This window comes from Papaver somniferum, chromosome 3 (assembly GCF_003573695.1).
Source record: "Papaver somniferum cultivar HN1 chromosome 3, ASM357369v1, whole genome shotgun sequence".
In the NCBI taxonomy this organism is placed as follows: Eukaryota; Viridiplantae; Streptophyta; class Magnoliopsida; order Ranunculales; family Papaveraceae; genus Papaver; species Papaver somniferum.
This window is the reverse complement of record NC_039360.1, coordinates 120,714,514-120,742,360: the sequence shown is the minus strand read 5'-3', so window position 1 is coordinate 120,742,360 and position 27,847 is coordinate 120,714,514. Positions and strand designations below refer to the sequence as shown.

The 27,847-nt window shown below is 36.0% G+C and overlaps 1 protein-coding gene and 1 long non-coding RNA gene across 6 annotated transcripts; both read left to right on the top strand.

Moving 5' to 3' along the window:
• Positions 1-2,205: 2,205 nt before the first annotated feature.
• Positions 2,206-6,772, top strand: LOC113361589. Its single transcript, XR_003365199.1, has 6 exons — positions 2,206-3,028; positions 3,210-4,028; positions 4,284-4,369; positions 4,484-4,552; positions 5,969-6,054; positions 6,151-6,772. It is a non-coding gene; the product is annotated as an uncharacterized LOC113361589 (long non-coding RNA).
• Positions 6,773-7,989: 1,217 nt separating this feature from the next.
• Positions 7,990-14,061, top strand: LOC113357179. 5 transcript variants are annotated; one of them, XM_026600499.1, is made up of 17 exons: positions 7,990-8,364; positions 8,799-8,895; positions 9,445-9,571; positions 9,700-9,769; positions 9,863-9,904; positions 10,359-10,487; positions 10,586-10,702; positions 10,818-10,866; positions 10,961-10,999; positions 11,078-11,202; positions 11,386-11,398; positions 11,497-11,573; positions 11,672-11,776; positions 11,928-12,078; positions 12,198-12,274; positions 12,351-12,515; positions 12,765-14,061. In XM_026600499.1, exons 4-17 carry the CDS (start codon positions 9,716-9,718, stop codon positions 13,863-13,865), a joined length of 2,244 nt encoding a protein of 747 aa, XP_026456284.1. In that variant the 5' UTR covers positions 7,990-8,364; positions 8,799-8,895; positions 9,445-9,571; positions 9,700-9,715; the 3' UTR covers positions 13,866-14,061. The 5 variants fall into 5 exon arrangements, with proteins under 5 accessions (XP_026456284.1, XP_026456285.1, XP_026456286.1 ...); XM_026600500.1 differs by lacking the exon at positions 7,990-8,364 and adding an exon at positions 8,482-8,535; XM_026600501.1 differs by lacking the exons at positions 7,990-8,364; positions 8,799-8,895; positions 10,961-10,999 and adding an exon at positions 9,257-9,282 and having other exon boundaries at positions 10,586-10,642.
• The last annotated feature ends 13,786 nt before the right edge of the window (positions 14,062-27,847 follow it).

The following is a 27,847-nucleotide window of genomic DNA, read 5'->3' as shown; positions in this document are numbered from 1 at the left end:
TTATCAACTTCAAGTTTCACAAAGCTATCAGGATTAGTTTGCTCAATGGCTTTCGCATACCAATTTAAATCGCTATACGACTTCTCGTCACCACCATATTGATCTTAAAATACGGCTTCTTTCCCTCAACGGGCATGGTGATACTTAATATGGACCCATAAGTCTTCTTAAAGAGTGACATGATCTGTTTGGGTTTTAAAGTGGGATCACCCTGTATACTGTCAGCGATCAAATGCTTAACTAACTTGGTTGTCACCGCATGACTCTTCAACCTCAAACCAACACCACAACTACAAAAAAAAAAAATCTGGAATAAGTAATGTGCACCACATTCTACACCTAATAAAATCTCAAAAACAACAACATACATGCAAAAAGAAAGCACAAACCAAGCAAGAATATGATATTTACACCACAATGAGCCACCTAAAAAGTCTACAACAAGTAATGTGCACCACAATGTACACCTAAAACAAGTCTACATATTAAAACCTAAAAATCAATAACATGGATCAATAAAACAAGTGAACACCACTAACCTGTGAATAACGTTAAAATCTTTCAGCACAAACCGAGAAATGTCACCATTCACGGGCCCAAAGTGAATCCTCCAACCACAACCATCTTCTTCGCACTTTGCAGTAAAACGAGTCTTGTCGTTTTTAAGAATAACAATCTTGTAACCAGTACACATCTTGTACTGATCAACAACAATCCTTACAGCTTTAACACCACCCATAAATTCTCTACCAATATTGTCAAAAATATAACGCCATTCATCGATAATGAGAGGCTTGGCCTTGTTCGCATCATGATCGACCACCCTTACAATCTCAGGACTTTCACTTACACAAGAGTTTGAAGTACTAGCACCAGAACTAGTGCTACAACCAGAATTAGAACGAGACAAAGACCTTGAACTAGTGCTACAACCAGTATGCTTCGGAATCACATCAACATTCAAATAGAAATCTTCATTGTTCATCTGAATAACAAGAGCAACTAAACCTTGAAGTTGTATATCACCTTGTATAAAAACTACTTGATTAGTATCCATATAGGAAAAACGTATACTCCAAGGGGACAAAGACCTCCACTGCTTACAGGCAAAATGCTTCAATTCATCAACGGTGATAAAAGTATTAACACGAAATGCAGCAGAATGCTCACCATGATTCAAAACAACATGAACAAACTTTTCAGACATATTTGATACACCTACATATAACAAAAAATATAATAATAGTTTCAGATTCGCATAACCTAAAACTTGAAGAGTGTACAAGAAAGTACACATTTAATCCAAAAATCAAATAACAGTAAACTTAAAATCAAAACTACTCCATCGATTAATCGAAGATATAAGCTTCAGAATCTTACTAGAACACATAATTGAATAAACCAAAAGCATATGATCTAATATCAGTTCGATTTCATATCATGCATCATAACACCAAAACCAAAAAACAGTAATCAAAATCATTTAACGAAAATCAAAAGCTAAAATATAACAAAAACCAAATCAATAACATACAAACAATAAGATGTAACAGATTGAATTCATATCATCAACTGATAAAATAAAAAGAACTAAATATCAGAAAAGAGATTCAACGATGAAGCAAAAACAGAACTAACCTGAAGTTGAATTCCGTTAAATATCAGAAACGATGAAATCCAACCTAACCTCTATGAATCTGTCTGAAACTGTTAAATCGCTGAAACTGAAGTTGAATTCTGGATCGATCTATCTCTGAAATCTGTCGTGAATTCAAATATGAGATCAAAAATAATCCCGTAACTACACTTTACCAGTAACCTGAAGTTGAATCGCAACCAAATTTCTCTCTGAAACTGATAAATCGCCTACGAATTTCTTCTCTGCCCGACTGCCTGTTTTGAATTCATGTTTGAGATCTGAAATTTTCGATTTCAAATACTCGTTTTATGTATGGAATCGTCTGAAAGGTAGTTATGGGATATTGGAAATACAGGAAAATCGGGATCAGTCACAATTTTGGACTAACTCGTCCATAGTTGGATTAAATTGTTTGAGACGGGGCCTTTTTGGACTAGAGAGTACTAGGCCTGAGATGAGTGGACTAAAGCGTCCCAAGCCCAGTAACTTTTGGACTAAACGTGAATTTCTACAATTTAACTGCTTTATCAAAAGAAGGATACCTTCAAGATGCAAAAAAAAAAAAAGTTTCTCGAGAAGATGATTGTTCAGGAGTTCATTTCAAACACTCGTGTTTATAATTACTGATTGATGGCTACTGCAAGTATGGGTTGTTAGATGAAGCTTTGGAGCTTCTTTCACATTTTGACAAGAGTTTCTGTAAACCAGATGCGTTTACTATTAGGGCTCTAATTGATGGTTGTTGCAGAAAAGGAGAAATGGAAGTGGCTCGAGAATTCTATTCGAATTCAAAGAGAAGGGAATTTTTCCCGATTTACTTGGTTTTATCTATTTGATAAAAGGACTTGTTTTGAAGGGAAGAATAAATGAAGCCAGTGAAGCATCGGAGGATATGCTTCAAATACAATCCATCATCGAGCTGATAGATAGGACAGGTAGTGGAATTAAAAACGAATCAATTGTAAGTTTTCTGGTGTTTTTATGTCAACAAAAAAGAATTGAAGAAGCTTCTGATGTCCTTTATGAAGTTGGGTCTGTGGTTTATCCTTGTAAGAGGTCTTACTGATCGACAAATCTAAAGGTGTTATATGCTACGGAGGCTCAAAAAAAGGTTGGGTCTTTCACTCCGCATGTAGTCAGTAAGGATTCATCATCTTAGAATTTAGAAAAAGTGGATAATTTAAAAAAGCAGTGTTGGTCGGATGACTTTGGGGCTTGTTATTCTCTCATTGCATCACTCTTTAGAAGGGGAGAAAGGAAAAGCTAACAGGGTAGCAAAAGAAATGCTATTACATGCTTAAGTAACTTATTATTGGAGAATTGCACGATTAGTTATTCTTTATCCTCGGAAAGTTTGCACTGGCCTTGTCTCTGCAGATGCTGCCAAAAGTATGTATGCTTTACCTTGAACATCTGCGTAGACCATAATTGTATTCCTAAATTTAATTCGTAGTCTTTCTTAATGGAATTTTGGTGGCATCAATTTTCCTTCTGAAACAAATTAAGACCATAGATCTCAAGTTTCTGTTATGTGATTTTGGGTGAAAACTTACTGTTTGAAACGCTGCAGGAGGAGTGTGTGAGTGGTAGGGATGGCAATGGGGCCGGTATGAGGCGGTGACCTTGAATCCCATCTCCTACCCCGTTCGAAAAACCAAAACCCATCCCCTACCCGTTTCCCATAAAAATGGGGCGGGGATGGGTATGGGGAATCCCCGTAGGGCATGGATTTTTCATGGGTTACCATAACATTACGATAAATATTTAAAATTTTGTAAATAATAATAATTTAAAAAATAATTATAATGATTCAGAAAATGATACTAACATAAGCAGTGCATTTTGAAATTTTAAGTTTATAATAACCAACTAAAACTGAAAAATAAATGAAACAGTTGATCCACAATTAAGTACTATGGTCCCTTTTACTTCTTAGTTCCTCATTATTAACCATCTTCCTCTATGTTAATCATCTCATCATGATCTTTTTCGTTATCTTCCAATAAAATTCCTCGATCAGATATAATAGGTTATGGTATGGGGTGGGACCTTGAATCCCATCCCCACCCCATCCCCGCATCACTACTTTCGGGGATTCTCCGTATCCCGCCCCGTTCCCCGTTTATACGGGTAAAACCCTAACCCATAGGGGCGGATCCCCACGGGGATGGGTTTGGGTGGGGCAAATTGCCATCCCCAGTGAGTGGGTATCGTCTTCTTGTGGAGTCGCTTGCAATTCAATCTACGAGGGGCTACCACCAATTCCTACCAGGGATTATACTGATGCTGTGATCGCAGCTTGTGGTGTCGTTAGAGATATCTTGCAGACACTTCCTATTGAAACGAACACTCTTCAACTCAGGCACATTACCTGTTGAAAAGCTATGAGGTAAAAGTTCTTTGATGTAATTTTCATGATAATTAGCCTCTTAATGTATTTTGGTTTTCGCTGACCATATTTAGATCCAAACCTTTGTTCTGCATGACTTCCTTGACCCTGTTAGAGGGAAGCAAATTTTGTGCCATATGATGCACTAAATTTGAATTTCCATATTGATTATTGACTTCACTCAATATTTCCTTCATTAAATCTTTTCGTTGTTGATGATCAAAAAAAGAGAAAACTCCCTCATTATTTCTGCAGGAAGAGTGGCTGAGTGGGTATTGTCTTCAGCAGGAGCATTCTCTTCCCATTCCTAAACTGGAAGCCCGTGCTGAAGTCATTCGGAAGTATGTATACTCACTTATCAAATACTTACTTACTTGAGATTTCATTTTATCCCCTTCCTGTTCCCTGTTTACGAACTGCATCCCGTAAGTTAAACGCCTCTTCATTCTACGTAGGCCACACTACCTCAAAAGTTTGCTTGAGAAGACGATATTCCAGGAGTTCATGAATGGTTGAGAAATATGGTATGAGTTATAGACTATCTTAGTCTAATGCTTTTAAAATTTTCTTTTGCTCAGAACTTGATGATAGCAAACCTCTTTAATGCTTCTGAAAAACTTTTTATTGCTTGCCAGTCTGCAGCAATCCTGATTGTTTATATTGGCACAAAAGAAGATAGTTTTAGTAATGATGATAGAAGATTGGCCTATGCAAAGTACTGCGCCTAATCTATGAACTCATTTACTCCTTTATTTTTCCTTTTTTTTTTTAGTTCTTCATGTCTCGCAAAACAATTTCTTGTTCTGAGGAATAGAATTTATTAATTAACACCAATTGTGTCAATTATCACATCTTGGCGAAGTATAATTGTACTAAGCTTGCTATGATTATCTTGTTACATAAGGATAGGATGTTTTAGGAAGTATAATTGATTTTGGCCCAATGTTCCAAAGTTGTAGGCAGTTTGAAACTAAAGGCTTAGTTGTTGTTCCAAAGTTGTAGGCAAACAAATGAATCTAACAACTCCATTCATTTTACTTACTGTTAGTGTTGGGTGAGCTTATCTGTTTGTTTTTCTAATATTTGAGATGGTGTTGCTGGTATATATTTCCTTATACATTCTGGTCAAACTCATGAATGCTTAAAACACTCATTTTACTTACCATGGTGCACCTCTTGTTCTATATTCGATGGTCATTTTCTTTTTTGCGTCAAGTCACAACCTTCTAAACGCAATTAATTGCTTCTCATATCTTTTCTTTGGGTCATACTCCAAATTAAAAAAAAAAAATCGAGCTATCATTTCATCCAAGAGGCATAAAGTTTCATATCTCACTTTAGTCAGAGAAGAAATTTTGGAACCAAAATCCCTGAATTTCACAGTTACAAGTTCTTTTTTTTTTTTTTGTTGAACCTTGGTGTTTTAATATATTGTTACGTGATAAACCCTTGGTAGGCAATGACCTATGCCTCATGTCAGTTAATGAAAATTTTTCTTAGTCATCAGGTGTGGGGAGAAATGGTTGTGGAAAAACACACAGATTGATAGTATATCCTCCATTTATTTGCGGTTATGTTGTTTTTGCAGTTCATGTATTTGTGGTTTAGATTTGCTGCACATGTTTTATTGACACAACTTGCTTTTATAGGAATAGAGCACAGCAAAATATAACTTCTGATGATTTCTGCATTGCTGAGGCTGCATCTAGCAAAACCAATACCCAAAAGTGTGGCAAATATAAGTTATTGTATTTAAGTTCACATCTTCTTTGCAGAATTGGCTTGCATCCTTGCATGAATCTTTGGTAAAAAAATGAAGATACACAAGCTTGAAATACTGTCTATTTATCTTATGTAGAGTTTCAGAGTGTATAGATATATATTTGATGCATGACCTTCATTCTTAATTTGGTTATAACTCGGTTATTGACTGCCATCAGATTCCTGCGCCTCAGCCACAGATTGAAACTTCTCCTCCTAATAGCAGCTCTGGTAGATCTCACGTGCTTCCAGCTGCAGCTTTGTGGTATGACATTCCCTCCTTTTTAGCAACTTCCACCCAATAATTTGATGCTTCAAAAAAAAAAAATCTAATAGTTTGAGTTTCTATTGCTGCAAAAAGCATTTCTCACCTGTCAGGGGTTTACGCGTAGTTGCAATCTCAACACAGGCATCTATGTTGCATAATGGTGCAGGAAAAAGACCCGTAGTAAACTGAACCAGATAGCAATGCAAAGGTTATGTGTGTTGCAGCTCCTGCTTCCACGAATTCGGATAACCACGTATTCGGATAGTCAGATGGGAGTCACAATGCCACCAATGGAAAATCAGGTGTTAGTGTGATGGGAATTAAAAAGTGAACAGATAATACACTAGGTGTAGAACAGATTGTGTTTAAGAATGGTACAGTTGATAATCTATGCTCTGGATTGGCATCAATAGACGTTATGATCCATCCATCTCACTGTCCTCGAGGAAAACTATAACTCCAGATGGCGCGTCATTTTCACAAGAACAATCTGATAGGAGTCCGGAGTTACCTTCACAAATGATACCAGAAGTGAACAACAAAGTAAAAGAGTTATCATCAGCTTTTGATGAGCAAATTTTGAAGTTTTCCCAACTTACAAATCCATCATATATGTTCGTTTAATTTGTCTAATGGTTTCAAAACCCCAATTGTATTGGCTATTGTTTCACCTTGGCGATGCTTGTCGTACGAGTAATCTAACTGTACATACGAATACCGGTGAAGGATTGCCATTTGCACATTTCTTAGAATCTAGTTGACTTGAAGTCCGATATCCAAACAGGCCCCACGTCACTTTCGAGTGAGATTTTACTATTAAGTACAATAGTAAGTAAGTTTAATTATTAAGATTTTCCCTATTTCCCATCCCCATTTCTCCTATTTCCTATCCCTCTTAAGTCCTATCCCCGGTTATCCCAAGTATAATCCATATAAATTTTCATATATCCTAAATACTATCTTACTTTTTATTTACACCCAACAAAATATCACCCTATAACTAAACATAAAAATCCTAGGTAACAACAAATCACATTTCCATCGCCTCCATTTTCACCATTGACCATTATCTCTTCTGCTCCTTCTCCATAGATCATCACCAGTTCTTTTATAAGTCAATAATAAATAAATAAACAAAGTTACTGAAATATGCGTCACCGTGGAGATATTACGGCGAATACAATTTTTATGGATTTTAAGACATCAAACTATGAGTGCCTCATCTCTCCACAAGACTCCTCCGATACCTGCACATTTGTGTTCGTTGGCCGCACCATCAGTAATGATTGTAACATGTTGGCTTTAAGTTAGTAAGCTATGCTTTTTACTAAGAGGATTAACACAATAGAACATATATAGGTTAGAGAGTCATGTTGGGGATCCAAATTAGTTTTTCACGATCGAAAAATGCATAATAATTTGGTTGATCATTCATTTATAACAGAAGGGTTGTGGGATAGTTTGGAAATCAATGATTAATTAAACTGATTAATAACCACTGAACCTTGTTCAACGGATGAATATAATTAACGTAATCTTCATAGATATTCAATTCATCTAGGGTTGAGATATTTTATCCTAAATTTTCAATAACAGAGTCTTCCGGGATTTATATCTCGGTAGTTTTCGTTGTCTTTTTTTAGTAACAAAGAGAGATTAATGAAGAAGAAGACAAATATAATAGTCATAATCAATTTGACTTTTATAGATAGTACATAGGAAAAACCAGGATTGAAAAATAAATTGACTTTCAAGATTGTGAAAGGGATGGAAAATAGGAAAAGTGGGGATAGGAAATAGGGAAAATCATTATTAATGACATTCTGGTAAAACCTTTTGAAACTAATGAATGGACCGTGGAGGCCGGTCGGGTATGCCTCATCGCCTTTCCGTCGAATCCTGCTTGAACCTTCGAATGGAAGCTTACTTGATCAGCTGAGCTAGGAAACTTCAAGGTCCCAGCTTTCCAATCTCCTCAACCGACTGAAATTTTCATTTTACTTTCGTCTATAAATTGCAGTGAAGCAAAAATTTCGGTTTTATCCCGCCATTTCTCTCTCTACTCTTTCAAATTTCAAATTTTGAATTTCGAATTTCAAACTTTTCCTCATTACGCAAAAATGGTGAACTCTAGAAACTTTTCTTATGTGTTTCTTCATCTTCATTCAGTTCTTCTTCTTCTTCTTCTTCTTCTTCTTCTTCTTCTTCATCGATCTGCTAATTCGATCTCTGATCTACTTTTTGATTTAGGTTGTGGCACAGAAACTCAAGGAAGCAGAAATTACAGAACAGGATTCTCTATTACTGGTAATATTTTGCGATTTATCTTCGTTTCTCTGGACTAATGTCTCAGATCTTTGAACTAATTTCTCAGAAAGGAAGTTTTTCTAGCTGAAATCGTTGTGAAAACATGATTATATGTTCCATTTTTGTTATTCTGAAGTATTATTTTAGATCCCGATTGAAGATCTAGAATCAGTGAAGTGATTACAGTTTTTTTTCCTACGATGTTTAAGATATTGTCATTTGGAATTTTATTTCATCAGATCTAGTTAGGTTTTTAGCTCTTTTTCGTTTCCGTGATATCAAATAGAAATCTATGATGAATTGCTCCGTTGATTCTAAGATATACTTTTATCGGTTTTCTGCTCAAATTCCTTGTTTATTAGATATTTAAGGGTGATAACACCTAGCCGTTTTTTTTGTTGTTTATTAATTTTGATTTGAATCGCCCTAAACAGACGAAAAACCTGCTTCGTATTGCGATATTCAACATAAGCTACATCAGAGGGCTTTTCCCTGAAAATTACTTCAATGATAAATCAGTTCCTGCTTTAGGTAAATTAAAGCTTCTTGTCAGATCTACTTCAAACTCTCAGAATTTCTTTGCGAATAATTTTTAGTATTTTGTTCCTATTTAAATTTGTCTTTTGCATGTATGTGATGAACTTAGTTACTGTGATTTGTAATAGAGATGAAGATCAAGAAGCTCATGCCTATAGATGCTGAATCTAGAAGACTTATTGACTGGATGGAAAAAGGTATAAGGTCTCACTTAGAACACACACAAGAGATTTGTACAAATACCTTAATTGCAAGCAAGATTACCTAAAATTGGATTTTTTTTTTGTGGTCTTTCACGTGTTTATGATGCGAAATACCTTAAGACACTTCTGTTCTGCATATCTAAAGCTATTGGTGGACCTATGATAGAAGAATATGCTTGTATTTTAAATCTCACTTCTTCTTGCATTTGATAAGCTAGATTTTGTCATTGATAAGTTGGAGTTGGATTTTACTTTGTGTACTCTTAAAGTATTTTTGAATTCTGGATGGAGATTGATAAATGAAGTTTGTACTCATACATGAATGGATTGTGTTGTGCAGTTTCATTTAGCTATTCGAATTCTGACAGTGAAGAGGTGATGATGAACATAAGTCGTACTGGAAATAAGAAACAAGGAGCAACATTCAAGTCTAATGGCAATACAGACATTACACCAAACCAAATGAGGTATAATAGCGAGCATTTGAGGTTGTTAGATTTTGGTTTTGTCTTTTGCTTTTTGTGGTTTGAAATCCACTGGGTTAGTTTGTTGATTGTCTGACTGTGTTTAAACACTTTTAACTTGGTTTTGGCAGGAGTTCTGCTTGTTAAATGGTCCGAACTCTGGTTCAATTGATGCGAACACTGGACCGTATGCCAGAAGAGGTACACAATTTCTTTAAGATCTTCATATGGAAGTCTTATTAGGTGATCAATAAGTTGCATGTCTATAAGTTCATTTTTTCTTATGCGTTTCAGCGTACCATCTTGATGAAGCTTCTTTTGTATGAGGATGTCACTGTGAGTTTCTTTGGCCTTGTTTAATCTTCTGTTGATTCTTTTTGTTTGTCTTTTACCTGGTTTTATCTAAATATTGCTTCTAGTCCGTATTTGCACCATTGTAGAACCCTATCAGTGATCAGTGTCCAACTGAAGTAAAATAACACAATTCATGGCCTAATATATGCAAACAACTGCAGAAAAGTGTGGTACAGAAAAGTGTGGCCTAATATATGCAAACATGGGCTAGATTATCTATGTTCTGTTGTAACTAAATTTTTACAGATGCCTTCTGAAACTGAATTCCCCTTGAATATCTTCTCATCCCAAGTCTGTCCCCAGGGGTCTTGGATGCATGAAAGAAGTATTTGTACTGTTAATATACTTGTTCATTAGACTAATAGTTTGTAAATGTTTTGAATCTTGAATGGAAATACTGTTCTAACATTTGAGTTATATTTTGGAAAACTTGCAGCCTATAGACTATAAGTCTCCATTCTTCATAGGCTGCTCAGAACAAGAAGCTAACAATCCATGGTTGAAGAACCCTCTCAAAATGGAAATCGGAAATGTTAACAGCAAACATTTCGTACTAGCTCTCAAGGTAAATTGGTAATACCGAATTGTGCATGAGTGAAACCTGAGTTTAGGTTTTTTGATCTTTCAACTTCAATTTGAGTAATCAAGTTTGAAACTTTGCAGGTCAAAAGCATCCTGGATCCATGTCAAGATGAAAACAATGACATGAAAGCTGATGAGGTAATCAGATTGGGTGTTGATTCAACGCCAACAACTGATCCTTTAGATTCAGATAGCGAGGTACACTTATAGTGTAACTTATTTGTCATGTTACAGCCTCTATTTTCATTCAATTGTTCGGAAACATGGTTGAAGCTCGAGAATAGAATTTAAAAACTCTGAAATGTTTTATCAGATGAGCCATTCAGCAAATGATGACGACGGGTACATTGTAGCTTCTGTAGGTAATTATCACCCGTTTCAGCCTTTTCCTCATCCATGTCCTCTTCCCTTTCATGTCTCCACTTTAAAACCTAATAATTGTGATGACAAATAAAGCCCGATCACTTGAAAACAATGGCATGGCGGATCATGAAGGTAGGTTAGATGTTTTGAATGACTAACAACCAAGGCCTAATGTATTTACCTTGACTTAATGGTTTAAATCTGTTACAGATGATACACGGGATGCAGAAGAGGACGAACATCAGCTAAAACATGTAAGAGACTGGATTAGCTCTCACCACATTGACAATGTTGAACTGACTGATGTTTTCTCTAGCTTCCCGGACATATCAGTGGTAAGTAGTACAATCAACTCATAAGTGCACTTTGTGGTTGCTAAGCTAGAAAATGTCATATTCATCCAAGTGTTCTAAGTGGGATTGTTCCAGTGATTAGGCAATGTTAATTCTATGTCTGATTCTCCAGTAATTTGGTGTAAAGGACTAATTTAAGGGTTTCAACTTGTTCTCGATTTGCAGGCTCTGACTGAAGGTGAGCAAAGAATTTGAATCCATATGTATAGTTGAAGCATTGGTAGAAAGCAGGTTTTTTTTTCAGTTTCAGAACATTAATTCTTTTTATTTCCCCAGAAAGCATGGATAAACTTGTATACCAAAATATACTGTCAAGAACAGGAAAGGATTCTTACTCCATCGGCAAGCTGAAGGTTAATTCTCTTTCAGTTCATATTTGCCTTCAATATCTAATTGTCATGATCATCATCATTGTCTAAAGCTTATGTGATCACTAACCAAACTACCTCAGAAATCCAATCAGGCAATTGTCTTGAAGGAAGAGATGGATGTACAAGTAAACCAAGTTGATGAGAAAGTTCAGCAAGGGAATGATGAAGACTACTTGTACTTGAAGGTGAGTTGGCTTTCTGTGTAAATCAAAGGTACCTCGTCATATTAACTTAGCAGTTTTTTTATCAAGTTAGATAAGGCATAGTTTAAAACCCAAGCCTTCCCCCTTGGTCCTTCTACTGTGATGTCTAATCTTATTGTATTTCAAATTGTAGGCTCTGTATCATGTCCTTCCACTGGATTATGTTACAGTATCTAAACTTCAAAGTAAGCTGGAAGGAGAGGTAAATCAGGCAACTGTGCATAAAATGTTCGATAAGATGGCTTGTGATGGGTATGTGGAAGCCAAGAGCAAACCAAGATTAGGTAACATAATCAACTTCTTGAAATAGGATTACTCAGTTTTCTCAACTAAGCATGTAATTGTAAAGTGAAGTACTGAGAATGTTAGTTTCACTATGATAATCGTATGTCCTTCTCCCCAGGTAAACATGTCATTCGATCTGAATTGACTGACAAGAAGCTACTTGAGGTCAAGAATGTTTTGGAGATCAAGTTATCGGTAATAATAAGTCATATTGTTCTTGATTTTGCGGTTAAATTAAACATTTTATAACGTAATTTCTTGAATTAAACAGGCAATAGATACAAGTGAACCTCAAAACGTATCAACCTGCGGTGGTCTCCACTCTGTTGGTTCTGATCTTACTAGAACTCGTGAAAGATCAGCCGAAACTCATCAGATGGGATCATCTAGAATTCAGGAGCTGCTTGGAAACAACACATCCATCCGCAGAAATGAGGTTAACTCCTTTTCTTGTTTCACATTTTGATTATTTGTTACATTTGTTCTGGTACAAACACCTTTGATAACTTTGTGTCCTATATATATCCTGCTATAACTAAAATTTTGAAAATTAAAATCTTATAAATGCACAATCAACTCATCTAAGTGCACTGTTTGGTTTAGAAAATGTCGTATTCTTCCAAGGGACTTTGCTGAGTCAAATTTTTTAGTTATATGCTCAGACTTTGGTGATCTTGTTTGGCAGGGTTTTCTTATCTATGTTAATTTCCTCTGTAATAAGACCTTGGTCCTTGAGGTTCTGAGCTCAGAATCCGTTCATACCGTGAAAGCCAAGATTCACTTCAAGGAAGGGATCCCTCCATCACAACAGTGCTTGTTTTTTCGCAGTAAAGAATTGACAGATGGAACGCTCGCTGAATACTGTATAACCAAAGCCTCGACTCTTCATATTCTCCTTTGCCTTCGTGGAGGAGGTAGTCGAAAGAAAGAACAGAAAAAGGCACGAAAGAGAACATATGGAAAACAGGAGGAGCAAGAAAAGGCTGAGAGGATAACACAGGAGCAGGCCCAAAAAGCAGACAAAAAAGATAAAAAAGACAAAAAGAAAAAACAGCATGAGGAGAATAAGATAATGCAGGAGAAGAATGATATCGTTCTGTCTATCTGGAGAGCTCACTGGGATGCGAAATATGAATCTGACGAGAGGTTTCTGGATGAGGAATCTTTGGATGTTAAAAGGGAAATACAACTGCAGGAGACTGAAGAAATTACGAATAATATAATGGCGGAGGAGATAATGGTTCTGTCTATCTGGGAAACTCGCTGGGATACCGCATATGATTCAGACAAGAAGTTTCTGGAGGAGGAGTCTCTGAATGAAGGAAAAAGACAGCAGGAGGAGACTGAAGAAATCAATAGTAAGATGATGCCGGAGGAGAATAAGATAGGTCTGTCAAACTGTGAAGATCTATGGGATGTTAAGTATGATACTGATGATTCTGACGAGAAGTTTATGGAGGAGGCATCTTTTGATGGGATAGATAAACAATTAATGTCGATGGATCTTAACTCAATGTCAGCGTTGGAAGTGTTTGATTGGATACGTGAATGGGATAACAAATATGTTGACGAAGTTCTTGAGGAAGAATCTCTGGATGAAAACAGCAGCGGAGGAATTAGTGTCAGATTTCGATGGACCCCTTCACAGGAGTATGTTAGAATTGCAGGTGTTGGAGGAGGCTCGCGAGGAGCTTATGGGCAGGTCATTGCACGTCATGCCAAAAATAACAGCAGCAACGATATGCCAGAATTGCTGCCACTATGGAAGGTATTGCATAGTGGTTAACACGTAAGTGTGTCGGTGTCTTATTAGTGAGTTGTATCAAGAGAGGAATGAGTGAGTATATTTTGAAAGCTGTTTGTTCGACTTAGGCGAAAACAATTCGTTTTATTTTGAAAGCTGTTTGTTCCCATCGCAGTAGGACCTCCTGTATTATTCACACGGATTGTCTTAAATTTGTTCTAGATAGTAATTCCAAGGAAGTGAGGTTTCTAATCAAATTTCCTCCTCGTTCGTATTCAATATCACCCTCTCACCAACTAATGCCTTGGACCACATTACACCCAAGAAATAAGTATTACTTTTTTTTGGGGTCAACACATACAATCTGTAATAATCTTTTTTGAAAGTTACGTGCATTTCAGACCAACTAACTTAGGAGTTAGTAACCCTTACATCAGTAAGAGTAGAGTCATCTAATGTCAGGGATTAGCTGCCACCCTAACATTTGATTTATCTACTTCTAGGGCATTGTTAATACAAAAAGGTGGAGTCTTCCTCCAAGTGAGGGTATCCCTAAAAGACTTGGCTTCCTTTGCCAAAGTATCTGCCACATTGTTTGCAGTTCTGGGAACAAAATAAAAACCCAAAAAGTTTTGACATAAATTAAAAGTTCTTTTGACTTCATCCAGAATAGTTTGATTCTGCCATTCCAATTGAAAAGCTTTCCCATTCAAGTAGTCAAACAGGTTCTTGCAGTCACCTTCCACTGTGAAATCTGTCATTCCTTCTTCCACTGCCCATTGCGCTCCTCGAAGTAATCCTAAGGCTTCCGCTTCTTCAGAGGTAGTTGCTGAGATTGATCCTGTTTTCCAAGTTCAAACTCTCCTGCATCATTCCTAAAAATTAAAGAAAAACCTGCAGGCAAGTTCAAGGAAATCCAAGTTGCATCTATATTGAGTTTAGACTGAGATTTCCTAGGTAGGATCCATTTCTGTAAGTTATTTTCATCCAATGGTAAACTTCTAGATGGGATATTGTCTTTATACCAAAAGTCAAGGAATCTTTATATTTCTAAACTTATTTTTGTACTAGATTGTTGTTTTTGTTCAAATGCTCTATTGCATCTCTCCTTCCAAATAAACCAAGCCTTTGTCAACATGATTTCTATAGGAAATTTAGGGTTTTTATTCCTCATCCCTTCCTGCAAAATGTCTAAGAAAGATGTGCTATTAAAATTCAAAGTAACAGGAGATGGCTCTTGAGCCCAAACTGTCTTAGCAAAGGGACATGAAATAAGTAGGTGTTCTACAGACTCAGCAAAATTACATCCAAAAGAGCAGTTGGGTTGAATGTCATCCATAAACTTAGACAGTTTCAGATTTGTTGAAAAAGCTCCTTGCAAACACTTCCAAGCAAAGATTTTAATTCTTTGTGACACATTAAGATTCCATAAGCTATTCCAGAAGGAATCTGGCTGCCCTAAGTTGTAGTGATTCACAGTTCTCTCAGTTAACTTGATGTACATAGATTTCACTGAGAAAATGCCAGATTTAGTAAGAAGCCATCTAAGAGTGTCAGTTTTATCTCTAGCTATTCTAGTGTTAATAATCTTCTTAGCTATTGGCTCAGGAAATAAATCGAAAATTAAAGTAGAGTTCCACTTCTTAGTGATTGGATCAATCAGATCCTTCACAAGTGTTGAGTGAGAATTAGTAGTGTTCTTAAGACTACTAAGGTTATGTTCCACTGTAAAAATCCATCTGTCATCCCAGATATTAGTACCACATCCATCTCATATTTCCCAAATACTGTTTTGTTCCACCAAATGTATACCCTTTCTTATACATTTCCAGATCCAAGAACTTGTAGCTGGAGTTTTAGCTTTAAAAACAGAGCTAATTCTAAAGTATCTAGGTTTTAGTTGAGTAGCCCATAAAGCAGTAGGCTCAGTTAGAAGTCTCCAAGCCAATTTAGTTATCATAGCTAAGCTAAAAAGGTGAGCATTTCTAAATCCTAATCCTCACTTACTTTTTGGCTTGCAAAGACAGGAATAAGATTTAGGGTAATAACCCTTATAATCTGTTTCCTTCCCCCACCAAAAGTCTCTTTGTAAAGAGTCAATCTTTTTAGTGATTTTCTTAGGTAGAATGGAGCAGTTCATTTGAAAGCTGGTCATACTAGCCAAGGTAGACTTATTGAGAATCAGTTTACTGGTTTGGGCTAAAATTTTGCCCATCCATCCTTGAATTTTATGTTCCATCTTTTCCACTAATCCTTCAAAGAGTTTAATTTTGGCCTTACTAATGAAAAGAGGAGTTCCTAAGTAAGTGTCTTGAGGATTAATTTTCTTAATTTTTAAAATTTTACTAATCATTCTCTGATTTTTTGGTTGAACTTTTTTACTAATTTTTTTCTTCAGATTTCTCAAAGTTAATAACCTGTCATGAGGCTCTTCCAAAAGAACCAATAAGAGAAAGAATATTATGACATTCTTTAAAATCATCTCTAATAAAAAGAAGACAATCATCAGCAAAAAAAAAGATGTGAGATTGGAATATTCTTGGGTGTAATTTTCACTCCATGAATGCGTTTTCCTCTTCAATAGATAAAAGTAGTCTAGAGAAGATTTACATACAAATTATGAATAAATAAGGAGAAAGAGGATCTCCTTGCCTAAGACCTCTAGTAGGTTTAAAGTAATCACCAGGACTACCATTTAGTAAGACAACAATAGATGAAGTTGAAATGCATTGATGAATGAGATTGCAAAAGTTATTATCAAAACCAAAAGCTTTCATAGCAGAATTTAAAAAATCCCAATCTACTCTATCAAAAGCCTTAGACATATCAATCTTGATGCCCATCCCAGCATGTTTCACTTTCTTTTTCTTAAAGGAGTGAATAATCTCTTGGGCAATTATAATATTGTCAGGAATCTGCCTTTTAGAAAGGAAAGCTGCCTGGAATGGGGAGATGATAATATTGAGAATAGGCTTTATCCTATTTGATAAAAAATTTGCTATAATTTTGTATATGGTGTTACATAATCCAGTTGGCCTAAATCCACTAGGATCAGAAGGATGTCTACTCTTAGGGATAAGAAATAAGAAAGTTTTATTAAAATCAGGGTGCAACTCTCCTGATTCAAAAAAATATTGAATGGAGGCAACAAATTGTTCTCCAACATTTTCCCAATTAAGTTTAAAGAAACTGGCAGGGAATCCATCAGGCCCAGGTGATTTATTTGGTTTTAGCAATTTAACAACTTTCCAAATTTCCTCAGGAGATGGAATGAAGTTAAGGGTTAAATTCTCAGCAGAAGAAATACAGGGCAAAATATTCTAGAAGAGTAATGGATTAGGAGGTGGAGGTGGAGGTGGTGAAGGAGCATAAAAAAGGTTAAGGAAGAAATCAAAGAGAGATTTTTGAATTTCCTCTCTGTTAAAGGTTAATGTATCATCACCTCTTTTTAAACATTCAGTATGATTCCATTTTCTTCTTTTCATAGTTTTAGTATGAAAATATTTTGTGTTTTTTTCTCCTAAATGAACTAGGTTGTCTCTAGATTGCTGTTTTTCTATGGCTTCTTGTGTTGCATACAAACTTTCTAGCTGAGTAAGTTTGGCCTTTATTTTCTCTTCCTTTTTATACACAAAATTGGAGTTGTTTAGATTGGTAATTTGGAACAGAGTTTGCTTAATTTTTTTTGATGGAAGGCCAAAGATAATTTTCCTCCAGTGATCTAAGTTAATTTGTAAGGACTGGAAATTTAAAATTAGGGAATTAGTAGGATGTTCTCTAATAATATGATCCCAATAATTTTTTATAGTTTGCACACAAGAGTTCTCCTTTTGCCTAGTATCATAGAATTTAAATGTGTAAGAGTTTTTCCAATTGGAAGTATCCAGGTTTAAACCTATAGGACAGTGGTTAGAGCCAGCTGCCACTAGATGAGTAAGTTTTGCATTAGGGAACTTAGTGCTCCATTCCAAATTATCTACAACTCTATCTAACCTCTCCTGTATATTAGCCTCTTTTTCCCTATGGTTATTCCAAGGAAAAGCATAACCTTTAAAGCCTAAATCTAACAGAGATAGAATATTATGATAGAATTCACAATCAGAAAATTTAAATGGTAACCCTCTTATTTTGTCCTCCTGACTGAATATCATATTAAGGTCACCTATAAGGATCCATGGCATAGAAGTCTTGTCAATTTGTTCAGAAATGTCAGTTAAAAAGTTCCAAGCCTCCTTTCTAATATGGGGGCAAGGGCTACCATAAAAACATGTAAGCAACCACTTTTCTGATGCAGGGTTGGTCTGTACTAGTATGTTGATCATATTTAGGTTTCATTGAACAATTTCAAAGTAAAACCCATCTACCCATGCTAATGCTAATCCTCTATCTAGCCCTTTAGGATCAACAATATGAGTATTAGGATAATCCTTAAGTTAGATTTTTGACTAATGACCCCTTGGATTTGGTTTCAGAAAGAAACAAAATTTCTGGTTTGTCACTAGTTATCAATTGGTTCAGATGGTTTTGGGTAAAAGGGTTACCACCCCCTTGAAGGTTCCAAGCTATGATTTTCATATTAGACAGATTCTAACTAGCATTCCTAATAGACAAGTGCACAGAGCAAGATAATTTAACAGAGCAAACATGCAGTAAAGTGGTAAATTTCTAAAGCAATAAAGCAAACAAGAAGACATGAAATGTAAGCAGACATGCAATGTAATTTAACAGAGAAAATTAAAAGGATAAATTAGGGTTTTAAAGGTACCTGAATTTCGACCATTTGCACAGATGGGGACTCAAGAAGGAAGGGAATTGGAGAATGAGTATCTGTAGCTTGATTTGGTTCTTTAAAATTTGAGCCATATTGATCAATGGTTAACATATTATCTGAATCTTAAACCAAGATTCTTAGGCCTTCAGAAGAGGAGGATGATTAAAAATCTGGAATTGATAACTTGTATGCAGATTTAGGATGAGCAATAGATGATGCAGGTGTTGTATGCAATGCATTATTAGTATGCTAAACTGAATTATCATGAGAAGCAAAAAACGAATAAGCTGTTGATTCAACAGAGATTGGGGATGTAAGATTTTCTAGGGCATCTTCAAAAGCGGAGAAGAAAATGATAATCTCCTATTAACTAAAGCTGGTTCCGTTCCAAAATCAGGATTAATTTGAACTGGTTCCAGCTCCCTTTCTTGTTCCATTACATTCTCAATTGGAACCATTAAACTTAGAACCCTTCTGGTTTCCGAGTTACCAGACTCGCCCGATTCAGAACCTTCACCATGGATCGATATAAAGTTTTCCGACAGATTGAATGGGTAAGTTCTTTTTCCTAGTATAGAGTTAGAAGCTTCCGGCATATCTTCATCATAAGTGACTGGCCCTAAAACCTCATAGTTACGATCAGAAGCCAATGGTGCAGCATTAGTTGGTTTAGCTACATGATGGATTTCACCAAAAATTTCAAAAGTGTTTCCCTAGTTCCCGGCATATCCAATAATGGTTCTACATGTTCCATATTTCCATGAACATTTGTGTTATCTTGCGGGTTCCATATCTGGATGGGAGTATTATCTAGCCAGAAGATATCATCAGCCGGACCAGGGGAACGCATTGAAATATCGTAAATATCTTCTAAGGGACGGTTGTGGCGAATAACACAGTTGGAGATTTTGTGACCTAAGCGAAAACAGTGAGAGTAAAATTTTGATGGTAGGTTATGGTAGGTGAATGTGAGCTCTCGAACCGGAAAGTACTCCACTTTTACCAGAAGATTCATGATTAAAGGTCTCTCAATGTTTACCCATAGCATAACTCTTGGTTCACAATCGAAACTCCCGTTTTCAACTCTGCTCACCACTCCTATTCTACTTGCTATTAAACCTAAACGCTCTCCTCGTATGTGTTCCTGTTTGGAGTTTGAGATACTAACCCAAAGAGGTATTTCCTTAACAACTTTGGAAGAGATTTGCATTCCTGGATAGGCTGATCTTACAAATAAAACATTCCCATAAGGATACCACAGTCCATTGAGTGTTATCCATTTGAGGTCCTCCGCAGTTCTGAAAGTGATAATGAACAAGTTTGGATCTACATCACGGATTTGAAATCCAATGTTGAGACCCCAAAAATGACGTAGAACTCCTCTTATATCTTCAGTTTTATAGATTTGTGTGGAGAAAACTCTAGCAAGGATACAATTCTCTTTAATGCCAAATTCTCTCATTAAGGCATGTGGAGTTGGTAGAATACCCAAATTCGTGTAATTTGCATATCTCTGAGCTACTGAAAGACCACTTAAATGTTTGTGTAGATCATAACTGCTCATACTGACTTATGAGGTGTTAGAGCATTGCTCGGTCGAACTCGCATGTGTTGCTATCTCAAGCATGTTTGTCAATGTTAGTGATCAAAACTATAAGTCTTGATTTCTAGTCTACTATAGCTAAGGTCTCGGACTAGGATAGAAAGTGTAGTTGAGCTCAAGAACTCCATGGCAATCATCATACAAGATGAAGGACTACTCAAGGAACCGGTGGATCTTCATCTACTAAAAGGTATGTGGAGACTTGAACTTATCTATCACTGAAAAGTCTATTTATCTCCTATCTTGAGACAAAAGTCGTTTTGCTATATAGACTTAGATTATACACATTTGCTATTTCGAGCCGAGTTTATCTCGCTTATCTATTTATCGAAATATGTATTGGTAAGCTTTCGCTTTAACCAAGTTCATCTTTACCTAGTGACAAAAGTCATGACAAGTTTCAATCACTTTGAAAATTGCTTACTTTGACGAAAAATAGTTTGTGAATAACAACTATAGAATATCAACGTCCTCTAAGAATGTTTCAATGATTGAAATGAGAGTTTAGATTATATAACCATTGGAAGATATAAGCATTGTTGTGGAAACACATATATGTATAAGTCCTTATTCCTTGAACCGAAGTTTGCGAACTTTGTTGATCAAGAGAACCGGTATGGTGGCGTGAGCCAAGTCCACGAACTCTGTCCGCGAACTGGCGGAAGTTCTCGTCCCGAGAAATTCTGCTAGAGTTTGTGAACTCCGTCCGGGAACTTAAGTCCGCGAACCCAGTCCGCGAACTTTAGTAGGTTATATCTAAAAACGATGTTTGTGAACTTATTCTAATATAAACTAAGGAATGCAAATTGCAAACCGTGGCTATATAGTTCATGAACGATTCGAGTGAATCAAATCGTTTTTGCTTCAATTGTGTCTTGTGTAGTTACATAAGATTTCCTTGCAATTGAACGACTCTCTAATAGTTCATTTGAGTCACTTGAACTAGTTATGGTGAAGAAGAATATGGTTGATATGAAAGTGATCATATGGCTAACCATTTTGGTTGACTATTGTTGAACCAACAAATGTACAAGTTTGGGTACGATTATACAAACCTAGAAACGTGCATTTCATTTGTGTGTAACAAGCTAGTTTTCGATCTAACGGTTGAAAGATATTAGCTTGAATCTAATCAGGTTTTCATCTAACGGTGAATATTGAATGCTTTGTTACCAAGCTAACATTGATTGCAAACCCTGATTTGAAAGACTATATAAGGGAAAACTATAGCAACTGGAAACCTAATCCCAACACCTTCTGTGTGATACTAGTTGTGCTAAGCTAGAGTTGATTCTCCTTTAACCTTTGGTTTCTTCTTCTAAACCAGGTTAACGACTTAAAGACTTCATTGGGATTGTGAAGCCAGACCGATACTACTTTCTTGTAGTTGTGTGATATGATCTTGTTGTTTCTATCGTATGAGTACAATTTTAATAATTGACTTGAGATTGATATCTCCGATAGGAAAGATATAAAAGTAATCACAAACACTTCGTCTCATCGTTTGTGATTCCACAATACGTTTTTTCGTTGCATCGATTAAGATTATTGTGAGGTGATTGATAATACTAGGTTGTTCTTCGGGAATATAAGTCCGGTTTATCAATTGGTTCCTGTTCACCTTGATTTATCAAAAGACGGAACAAAACTCGTAGGTATATTCGTGGGAGATGGATTTATCTATTACCGTAGACTTTTCTGTGTGATACAGATTTGTTTATTAAAGTCTTCGACTTTGGGTCGTAGCAACTCTTAGTTGTGGGTGAGATCAGCTAAGGGAATCAAGTACGTAGTATCCTGCTGGGATCATAGACGTAGGAGCATAACTGTACCTTGGATCAGTGTGAGATTGGTTGGGGTTCAACTACAGTCCAGATTGAAGTTAATTTGGAGTAATACAGTGTGTGTTCAATCTAGACTAGGTCCCGGGGTTTTTCTGCATTTGTGGTTTCCTCGTTAACAAAATTCTGGTGTCTGTGTTATTTCTTTTCCGCATTATATTTTGTTATAAAATTGAAATATCACAGGTTGTGTGTTGTGCAATCAATTAGAATATCCGACCTTTGGTTGTTGATTTAAATTGATTGACACTTGGATATTGGTCTTTGGTACCATCCAAGTTACCTCTCTAGTATTTGATAAAGACTCGCAGATTTCTATTTGCTTGAGTATATATCAAATCGAGAGATTGAGATATAAACTCTCTGATATACTTTTCATCTAGATTGAGTCTGACTGTCTAGTTTATTCTTTAGAAAGTATATTAGAGTTTGTCCATACAGATTGCTAAGCGAAATATTGGGTGTGGTTGTTGTACCCCCGCTTTTTTAATTGGCATCAGAGCAGGCAAACACTCTAAACCTAATAAGTTTGTGTTTGTTCGTTCCTTAAAAATTGTCCCATGGGAAATTTCTTTGGAAAACTTGCTCTTGGCATCTGTAACGCACGCCAGAAGTCCTTAAAGATTGCTCAAGGATTATTATGGTTAAAACCTCCGGGTTCACATAATAATCTCATTTCATCTAAAAAGGAAGATTTAGATGATGAAAACCAATCTAAAGGAAAAAAATAAAAAGAAGGAAAGATTGAGGAAATGTTCGTCACGCTCAAGGATATGGACCGTCACTAGATTAACTCTTGATCTCTTTGAGGAATACTATCGTAATGGATCAATTGATACAGATCTATTTAGAGCGTTCGAAGGCGTTTTTAAACTCTTAGAAAAACTTAATTCTGTTAAGTCTAAGAATCCTTCCGAAAAAGGTTATGTACATGTTAAACCATCGAATAATATTGTACATCCTAGGAATCGGAAGAATTTTCCTTCTGTCTAGATCAAACGAAGGATAGAAAGCTCTGAATGCCCTGATTATCATCATTATGTTGATTATATCACGGGGACTGTTCACACATATCAACCAGAAATATTGCATGAGAATTCCTATGCACATTATGCCTCTTGGTGACAAGCCTGGCACTACCCCATTTGTATATATCTTGGAATGGGGCAAGAAATGTTTGAGTTGTGTACAGTTTTGTTATTCTCTTTTAGAATACCAAATAAAGCTTTCTACTGCATCCATCGTCTCTCACAAAAGTGTGTTGTCGCGGGATGCATAACCTTTGATGTGCAAACGGCTAAAAAAATCCCACTTTCCTTGTGTGGGTCGCGGTTCACAAACGGGTCCAAGCCCATTATTGGTCTCTTAAAGAAGAAATTCGTGCACCCTCTTCTTCATCACCCGTCCACGTACGTGAACCTCTAGGGTTTTGTGTGTTTCCTCCATTAAAGCCTCTTTGGAGAAATTGAAAGAAAGGGTGTTCAAGATTTACTCCAACTAAGTAAATTCTTCTTGTTCCTTTCAATTTCTTAGATCTCATGATGAATTCTAAGGGCTCAAAAAAGAGCTCCAAAAGCTCAGCATGAATTTTCCTTGTGACCAAAATTCTCTTAGGATTAGGTTTGTGGATGATTCTTGTGCTAGAAGTTTTGAAAAGATTTCATCTAAAGGTTTTATCCTAGAAAAGAAATTGGATCCATCTAGTGGGCATGAAGAGGATTTAGCTTGCTTTAAAAAAATTCAAGCTTGGAAATATCTTTGATAGTCATGGTCAAAGGTTTTGATTCTCTCACAATAATTTTCTATGCCAACATTCATGATGTTGATCTTAATAAGATAGAATTAAAATCCATGATAAATATAAAAAGATTTCTTGTTGATAGAGAATTAATTTCAAAGATTACCAACATTCCGTTGGGAAACGTGCGTCTTCCTAGACCAAGTGATGAACGTCCATCATGTGATGAAATCTCTCTTGGGCTTTGTGGCAAGAAGGTAGCTTGGAATCAAGGAAAGTTTCCTACTAATGATCTTAGTATTGCGTTGATGGCATTTGGAAAACTTGGTATTTCGAATCTTTGTCCCTCCACAATTGAGAATTCTTGGTGGAGTCATGAGTTTGCGGAATTGGTCTATTTCCTTGAATCAGGTGTTCAAAGTCTCGATATATGCGGTTTTATCATCTTTCAAATGACTTCGATGACTTCACCCATCAAGATGTTAGGTTACCCTTGCTTGATTGGTCAAATCTTCCGTGATCGTGGTTTTGATCCAATTGGCAACTCTCTTGGGGTTCCCAAACCGGTTCGTCCATGTACCTTCAGACGCATAAGGGAGAATGTGTGCAAAAGACAAAGAGATGCTTCACTTAACGATTGTGACCCTACCACCTTGAGCATTCTTCAAAAAATTCACAAGGGAGTGTGTAAGGTCGATTCAAGGGTGAAGTGTGTGCAAGAACAATTGGCATTGGTTGCAACTAAGTTTCCCGAGCTCAAGGAAGAGTTGAAAACAATTCAAGCATCTTGGAGTATTTCCAATGAGGAAGACAATGGGTAAAAGATGATCTTTTTCCCTAGTAAATCTTCTATTTTTCTTGTTTTGTTGGAAGAATAACTAGAGTTTGGAATAGCCATTATTATGATTACACATAGGTATGTCCAAAGTTTTCATCTTCTTGTTTTTAGATTTTTTGGTTTAAATTCTAAATTTGCTTGGAAGATGATTTTTGCAGCATTAATCTTTATATTTTTATTGCAATATTGTTACGGGATATGTGTGTTTGCGTCTGTGAACTATGATTGTCCCATACCTTGTCAAAAGTACAGTCTTTCGTATTTCGATATGCATGTATTGATAAAAGAATGCATAGACTTTTTAAAAATACAAAAGTTAATCCTATTATGTCAATTATTGATGGAAGATAGGTTAAAATCTTTTATTTGCAAAGATTATGTATATTGAATGTCGTTATGCGAATAATGATGGAAAATAGAATGAATCCTTGTGTATTCCGCAGTATTGATCTTCCCTGATCCATATTTTATGTATTACTGTGAGGCTCCATAAAGTGTCTTATGTTGAGCACTAAACGACCAAGTTGATTATTCTTATGATTAGCTTTGTTGTTGTTCAGCGAGGTACTTTATGTCGAGCATATTCAACTAAATTAATCATCTTGTTTGGTTATTTAGTTGTTGCTCCGTAAGTTTCTTATGATGAGCATGACCAATTAAACTGATTACTTTTGTGATTAGTTTGGTTGTGTATTTCAATTAGATTAATTATGGGTTCTCTTGTGATTAATCTAATTGTGTATTTTTGAGTCTCCATAAGTTCATTTATGTTGAGCATTTTCGATTAAATTAATCATGGGTTCTCTTGTGGTTAATTTAATTGAGTATTTTGGATTCAAATTCATGCTTGTATGTGATTTGTTATGTCCAAAGAAATCCTTATTTTCTTTCGAAATTAAGGTCGCTCTTGTTGTTCTTTCAGGAATGACATTTTATGGGGGAGAGTTCTTAATTGAGCTTGTGCTTAATTTCCAAATCTTTGTGGGGAGTGCGGCTGTGGAATATTATAGGGGTTATCTTGTATCTTGATAAACTCCTTGATGAATGCATTTAGCTTCGGCTTTATGATTGCATCTAAATAAGATGGTATGTGTTTCTTTCTTTTGGTCATGAAATGTCTCTTTCGTAAATTTCATTAGGATCCCGTTCTTGTACCTTTGCCAATTTTATTGATAAAAAGGGGGAGAATTAATATGTAGTTCACACTACAAATACATATGGTTTTCGGATCATTATGTAAGGGGGAGTGGTTTCATGTGAGATGGAGTATTGACTAAGGGGGAGTGATACATATACCAATAGTATTGTTGTTGAAGTTTTGTTACAATTGAACTTTGACGCCGTGTAATGATACTATGACACTGTATAACAATGATTGAGAACTCTTGTTTTCTCGTTGTTATAGCTACGGATTTTCAACAACGATGATGCTAAACTTACAACCTTTGGGATCATTGGAGTACTTGGAAGTGGCAAAGATTTCGAGTAATGTTGAAGATTAGACATGTGGAATAGGAGCTACAAAAGTTTATTTATTTATTTTTTGTATTCCATGTGTATTGATAGTTTTGTCACAAAAATTGACAAAGGGGGAGATTGTAAGAGCATTGCTCGGTCGAACTCGCATTCGTTGATATCTCAAGAATGTTTGTCAATGTTAGTGATCAAAACTATAAGTCTTGATTTCTAGTCTACTATAGCTAAGGTCTCGGACTAGGATAGAAAGTGTAGTTGAGCTCAAGAACTCCATGGAAATAATCGTACAAGATGAAAGACTACTCAAGGAACTGGTGGATGTTCATCGACTAAAAGGTATGTGGAGACTTGAACTTATCTATCACTCAAAAGTATATTTATCTCCTATCTTGAGACAAAAGTCGTTTTGCTATATAAACTTAGATTATACACATTTGCTATTTCGAGCCGAGTTTATCTCGCCTATCTATTTCTCGAAATATGTGTTGGTAAGCTTTCGCTTTAACCAAGTTCATCTTTACCTAGTGACGAAAGTTATGACAAGTTTCAATCACTTTGAAAATTGCTTACTTTGACGAAAAATAGTTTGTGAATAACAACTATAGAATATCAACGTCCTCTAAGAATGTTTCAATGATTGAAATGAGAGTTTAGATTATATAACCATTGGAGGATATAAGCATTGTTGTGGAAACACATATATGTATAAGTTCTTATTCCTTGAACCTAAGTTTGTGAACTTTGTTGATCAAGAGAACCGGTATGGTGGCGTGAGCCAAGTCCGAGAACCCAGTCCGCGAACTTGAGTAGGTTATATCTAAAAATGATGTTTGTGAACTTATTCTTATATAAACTAAGGAATGCAAATTGCAAACTGTGGCTATATAGTTCATGAACCGATTCGACTGAATCAAATCGTTTTTGCTTCAATTGTGTCTTGTGTAGTCACATAAGATTTCCTTTCAATTGAATGAATCTCTAACTAGTTCATTTGAGTCACTTGAACTAGTTATGGTGAAAAAGAATATGGTTGATATGAAAGTGATCATATGGCTAACCATTTTGGTTGACTATTGTTGAACCAACAAATGTACAAGTTTGGGTACGGTTACACAAACCTAGAAACGTGCATTTCATTTGCGTGTAACAAGCTAGTTTTCGATCTAACGGTTGAAAGATATTAGCTTGAATATAATCAGGTTTTCATCTAACGGTGAATATTGAATGCTTTGTTACCATGCTAACATTGATTGCAAACCCTGATTTGAAAGACTATATAAGGGAGAACTCTAGCAACTGGGAAACCTAATCCCCACACCTTCTGTGTGATACTAGTTGTGCTAAAGTAGAGTCGATTCTCCTTTAACCTTTGGTTTCTTCTTCTAAACCAGTTTAACGACTTAAAGACTTCATTGGGATTGTGAAGCCAGACCGATACTACTTTCTTGTAGTTGTGTGATCTGATCTTGCTGTTTCTATCCTACGAGTACAATTGTAATAATTGGCTTGAGATTGATATCTCCGATAGACAAGATATGAAAGTAATCACAAACACTTTGTCTCATCGTTTGTGATTCCACAATATCTTTTTTCGCTGCGTCGATTAAGATTATTGTGAGGTGATTGATAATACTAGGTTGTTCTTCGGGAAATAAGTCCGGTTTATCAATTGGTTCCTGTTCACCTTGATTTATCAAAATACGGAACAAAACTCGTAGGTATATTCGTGGGAGACGGATTTATCTATTACCGTAGAC